The 5,850-nt window shown below is 48.8% G+C and overlaps 1 protein-coding gene across 2 annotated transcripts; it reads left to right on the plus strand.

The window, feature by feature from the left end:
- The first annotated feature begins 325 nt into the window (after window positions 1-325).
- Window positions 326-4,738, plus strand: LOC122015309 (trihelix transcription factor GTL1-like). Of its 2 annotated transcripts, none has more exons than XM_042572134.1 (3): window positions 326-1,398; window positions 2,320-3,916; window positions 3,998-4,159. In XM_042572134.1, exons 1-3 carry the CDS (start codon window positions 995-997, stop codon window positions 4,007-4,009), a joined length of 2,013 nt encoding a protein of 670 aa, XP_042428068.1. In that variant the 5' UTR covers window positions 326-994; the 3' UTR covers window positions 4,010-4,159. The 2 variants fall into 2 exon arrangements, with proteins under 2 accessions (XP_042428068.1, XP_042428067.1); XM_042572133.1 differs by having other exon boundaries at window positions 336-1,398; window positions 3,994-4,738.
- Window positions 4,739-5,850: the final 1,112 nt, after the last annotated feature.

Consider the following 5,850-nt stretch of genomic DNA (forward strand, 5'->3'; position numbering starts at 1 on the left):
ACCTGTTGTCTTCTATGTTTAATGCCATGGTTTGGCTAGCTAGCTGTTTATTTTATCTCAGAATTGTGCGTAAGTATAGTACGATCCAAAATACACTAGCTAGCAGGTAAGGATTAATAGAAATGGGAGCCAAGTCTAGCTCGTCCGCTATACATGCCACAAAACCATGAGCTGGTGCATGCATGCGACAAGCTAAAGTAACTTGAGAGGGTGTTTTACTTGTGGGAGAGGGAACTGAAGCTTTGCTTTTGCATGCGTGATGCGAGCAGGAGCATGTGGGCTTGGGGAGGGAGGGAGGGAGGGAGAGTCTCGGATCCACTGGAGATATTCCATTCTGACGGTGCGAGATTAATACTCTGCTTCTGCTACAATGCTCTTCTCGCTCTCTTTCTTGCGCACTTTCTTGCTTTCTTCTACAGGACTACTTCTCTCTCTTTTCTTTCACAGACAGAACCATCTGATGTGAGCTCTCTCTCATCTGTCCTTTGGGTTTAAACTATTATTAGGTACAAAGTAAGCCCCCCTTGACAGCGCAGCATCTCGTTTGCTCTATCAATTTTTATTTTTAATCTGATCTAATCTCTCCTCTCTGTAACACCATCACCTGTAGCAGTGGCAGGCATCGGTCTGCCTTCCGTCTTTCTTCCTCCGTCTCACTGTATCTCTCTCTCTCTCTCTCTCTCTCTTTTGGATCTCTCAATTTTTTCCCCCTTCTTCTCCCTCGAACTTCCCTTATTTTAGGAGAAGAATTATGGATTTTCCCCCTCTTTACCTGACCTCGTCTAATTTCCCTCTCTCTTGATCTTCTCACTGTGCTGCATGGCTATGGAGCTAGTCATCTTTTGAGCTCGCACTGTGGCTTCGTAATTAACTTGAGTTTTACGATCCTGTGGCTTCTCTCCTATCTTTCTCCTCACTGAAGTGGGAGAGAGGGGGAGAGAGAGGTGCGAGTTTAGGATTAGCTCGATTGATCTCAAATTGTACCGGAAGAGAGATGCAGCAGCAGCAGCAGCAAGGAGCGACGCAATTCGGGGCATCGCCGTCCGGAATTCTTCCGTTTTCGTCGGCTCCCCTTGCCTCCCGAGCGCACCTGCTCGGAATTCAGCCTTCCGACGTCCAAGAGCCGGCGTCGCTCGCAGAGGTGGCCTCCCCCATCAGCAGCCGGCCTCCGCCCGCTGCGGCGGCTGGGAATTTCGACAAGCTGCAGGTGGCCGGAGACTTTCCGGACGACGAAGCCCTCGCCGCCGCACAAGGCGACGACACCGAACGCGGCGGCGGCGCAACCGGGAACCGATGGCCGCGGCAGGAGACTCTGGCGCTGCTCAAGATCAGGTCCGAGATGGACGCCAGCTTCCGAGACGCCACGCTGAAAGGTCCTCTCTGGGAGGAGGTCTCCAGGTTAGCTTACACTGCGCCATGTCCACTACAATTCACACCAAAATGTCGCCTTTTGCTTCATTCTTCACGGATATCTATCTCTCTTTAATTTCTTAATTAACCGATTTAATTTTCTCGGGATAGACTCTGTTTCTCCAAACCACCACCACCACCACCGCCGCCCCATCACAGCTTAATCAGAAAGATTTTTTTCTTTGCGAGACAGTTGAAAAGTATAACCATATCTGACTCTCTCTTCGTACAACAGCACCAGCTGCGATGGTAAAAGGAGTAAGCCAACATGAGACTGTTTTTCGCGGAAAGAAACGAATCATCTTCTCTCTCTCCCTCCTCCTCCTCCTCTTCTTCTTCAACTTCAAGCGCCTCAGATCTCTTCCTCTCCTTCCTGATGCACCTTCTTTTTTCCTAAATTGCATCGTCTCTGAATTTGATGTCAGCCAGCGGCCGCTTCAGATCCGCCGCATCAATCCCAACCAATAATTGTTTTCTAAATCCTCGTGTAGATCGGAGTTAAAGATTCCCTGAGGCAAATGGCAAACGGTGCATTCTCTCACTACTGTCCATTAATTATTCCATCATCCTGCTGGTTTTTAACTATTTTAACTACTCGATGGGCCTTTCAGTGGCAACTTTAAGTACTTTATTAGTTTTATCCTTCGAGGTAGGTAATTAAAATGTCAGATAATTAACCAGATTAGTGGCGTACTTAATCATTATGAGGGAGCTTCTCATTCTTCTAGCTAGCTTTAAGTTTTTGCCTATGACTTTTCTGTGGTGGTCCGTGGTTGGCGTTTCACTTTTTAGCCAACTGCTTAATTTTTCCTTTATGCTCATCTGTTTGGTGCTGCGCCTGCTGCTTGCTTGTGAATGATATACCGATCGTAGTTAGTTGATATATGCCGGCAATTGTCAATGGTGCAGGAAGTTGGCGGAGTTGGGATACAAGAGGAGCGCAAAAAAGTGCAAGGAGAAGTTCGAGAACGTGCACAAGTACTACAAGCGCACCAAGGAAGGCCGCGCCGGCCGCCAGGACGGCAAGAGCTACCGCTTCTTCACCCAGCTCGAAGCCCTCCACAGCGGCAGCCACCTCGCCGGAGGAATTCCGCCAGTCGCCCCTTCTCCGGCTGCGTTTGCGGACGTCTCGTCGGGCTTCAGTACTGCCGCCGCCATGGTTGGCCAGCCGCCGGCTAACAGGGCTCAGCCTATCTCCTCCGTCGCGCCACCACCGCCGATCATCGCGTTGCCGACGCGAGTAGTCGCCCCTGAGCTTCAGACACAAGGAATCTCGACGTCGGCCGAACCGACCGTGGGGTTCAGCTTCTCGTCGAACTCGTCCTCTTCGGCGTCGTCGGACTCGGACGAGGAGACCGCAGGGGAGAGCCAGGAAGGAAGGAAGCGGAAGCGAGAGACGGCAACCACGAGCCGGAAGATGATGGCCTTCTTCGACGGGCTGATGAAGCAGGTAATGGAGCGGCAGGAGGCCATGCAGAAGCGGTTCTTGGAGGCCGTCGAGAAGAAGGAACAGGACCGCATGATCAGGGAGGAAGCGTGGCGGCGCCAGGAGATGACGAGGTTCAACCGGGAGCAGGAACTGTTGGCGCAGGAGAGGGCCATGGCCGCCTCCAGAGACACCGTCATCATCTCCTACCTACAGAAGATAACCGGCCAAAACATCTCCCTCCCCACCCCAATTTTTCCACCTGCCCCAGCGATCACCTCCGCAGCGATGCCGGCCTCCCAGAGTAGCATTCTTCCCTCACAAATTACTCCGCCGCCACCACAAACTGTTCTTCAACCTCCTCCGTCGGCGGCCGAACATACCCAACCACCACAAATCCAGCAATCGGCTCACCGTCACAACCAACTCGCCGGCGACATTACACGGCACCCATCGCCCCTGGGGACGTTGGAGCTCGCGCCCAGCTCAGAGCCACCGAACCTCGACGTCACGTCACCGTCGTCGTCCTCCCGGTGGCCAAAGGCAGAGGTGCACACCTTGATCAAGATCCGGAGTGGGCTGGACTCCAAGTACCAGGACTCAGGACCGAAGGGGCCATTGTGGGAGGAGATCTCCCTCGAAATGCAGCGGCTTGGCTACAACCGGAGCGCGAAGAGGTGCAAGGAGAAGTGGGAGAACATCAACAAGTACTACAAGAAGGTGAAGGAGAGCAACAAAAGGCGACCGGAGGACTCCAAGACCTGCCCGTACTTCCACCAATTGGACGCGCTCTACCGCAGCAAACACCTCGGCGCCGGCGGCGGACCAATGCAGAGACCCCAACTAGGCTCGGACTCTACTAACATCATTCCCTCATCAAATCAACAGCAGAGCGATGCGACAACGATGAACAGGCCACAGGAGCAAGCATCGGCGATGCCACCGCCACCGCCGCCACCGCTCCAGCTGACCGCCGAGACCGAAAGAAAGAATGGGAATTCTGAGACCAATGCGGGAGTTCAGGTACAAACCGGTAACGGAGGACTCACCGCCGGTTTCTTCGAGCAAGGATTAAAAAAGGTAATCCACTAGCTCACGAACTCTCCATAAGAATCAATAACGCCGCATCTAAATGCTGAGTTCTTATTTCATTGAAGCCAGAAGACATCATGAAGGAGCTGATGGGGCAACGGCTACACCAAGCGGCGACGGATCACGACTACGATAAGTTAGACGATGACAGTGACAACATGGACCAAGACGAGGAGGACGAGGACGAGGACAACGAGGACGACGAGATCAACAATGACAAAGTATTGCACTACAAGATATAGTTGCAAAGCAAAATGCGATCCTCTATTCCATCCACATTCAATATCCATCCACCAACGCACTCACCGTTTCTGTTCAATTAATTTTAAATTGGTTTCCGCTCTCTGATTCATCTCCACCCCCATGCATGCATGCATGCATGCATTCACACAAGTTCAACTTCAGTATAGTTTTGGCCTTACATGCATGGCTCGTGACATCGCATCCTCTCCATCAATCCTTCTCTATTTATTGTAATTGATTTGTTCGCGGAGTTAATAAGAATCCCCTAGAGTCAACGGCGGGGAGTTGGACAAGTACAAACAGTGAGAAAGCAGGAGTTTTCCTTGGGCCTGTACATTGGATTGGAGAAACCGGAGAAGTGTACTTACTATAAGTTAAAGGATCGAGTTGGTGAATAGGGGAAGACAAACAAGAGTTGGGTTCATAAAACATTGGTAATTGTTAATGTTAGATGCATGGCGAAATAGGCAGTGCATTAATAATTGTTGCGGAGTTTTCTTTCACCCCAAATGTAAGCATTGTTGAGACATTGTGAAGCTTTCTAATAAACGTCGAGTGAGTTATATATATTATGGACGACTTGCTTGATTGGACTGTGTATATATTCTTATTCATTGGTTCGGGCCTGATTGATGCTCTCACAATTCATCAACATGCACAAGAGGATGATGGAGGGTTACTGAAACTCCTTAGGATTTTTTTTAAAAAAAAACTATATCTTGGACTACAAGAAAAGGAGGTATTATGGAACCCACACAAGAGCTAGATCGAGCTACAATGATAGAATCATTGATTTCTATTTGCTTAAACAGAATTAAATTGATTAATTACATTTTGAGAAATATTTATTAGGATTCGTTTGTCTTTTCCCAAAGTTGTGGTCGGCCACAGGTTTAATTTAAAAGCAGTGAGGGAACTGCGATCGACGGCAAGTGGCAGTGATGATCCTGCACGGGCAGGGCGTGCAGGTGCATCATGTCATGTGTTGGAGCTCCATCGAACTTCACGCCTAACGAGGCATTAATTCTGCTGCCTCACCTTCTGCAGATCCAACGCCCTGTTTAATAATCAAATCCTCCATACTATAAAAGCAAAAGCTGTGAAGACGATGGCGTTGGATAACATCACCACATCATGCGTCTCTGCAACGACTGGTGGGTGGATGAATCCGATCCAATTATCCAATCCAATGTACGATCGAAAGCCTACTACACCCCTTCAATTCTTCATAAGAAAACATGTTTCATCGAAGAAGATCCATCACTGCATGGCTTATGCCACAATCTAATGCCACACGTTGCCCTTAGAATTTGACCGACTTGGTTCCTACACAGTAAAGTTATCAACTCAAGTAAAAAATTTTCTCTTCAATTTTCTAATTTATCTATATATAAATTAATATAGAGCTCACTCGGTCAGCATATAAAATGATCCTATTTGAAATTGGAAAAGATGACATGCTTACTAGTTGACTTTAATATTGATTGCAAACAAAAACTTTAGAAAGAAGGAACTGTTGGTATCTTAAGGTAGATTTGATATGATCAAATAAGTTAAGTTAGGTTCTGCTATTTTTAATCCTGTGTCTAAGTGTGCAGGTACTTAGGAGCACAGGAAGTCGAGTGAAAGACGCAACTAGCGATAAGAATGATACGAGAGAGAGCTGACGGGTTCGATGC

This window comes from Zingiber officinale, chromosome 8B, assembly GCF_018446385.1.
Source record: "Zingiber officinale cultivar Zhangliang chromosome 8B, Zo_v1.1, whole genome shotgun sequence".
Taxonomy (NCBI): Eukaryota; Viridiplantae; Streptophyta; class Magnoliopsida; order Zingiberales; family Zingiberaceae; genus Zingiber; species Zingiber officinale.

Coding starts and splice junctions, on each gene's coding strand:
- LOC122015309 (XM_042572133.1), top strand. CDS start 995: ATGCAGCAGCAGCAGCAGCAAGGAGCGACGCAATTCGGGGCATCGCCG. Junction 1,399..2,319: donor CTCTGGGAGGAGGTCTCCAG/GTTAGCTTACAC, acceptor TCAATGGTGCAG/GAAGTTGGCGGAGTTGGGAT. Junction 3,917..3,993: donor TCGAGCAAGGATTAAAAAAG/GTAATCCACTAG, acceptor ATTTCATTGAAG/CCAGAAGACATCATGAAGGA.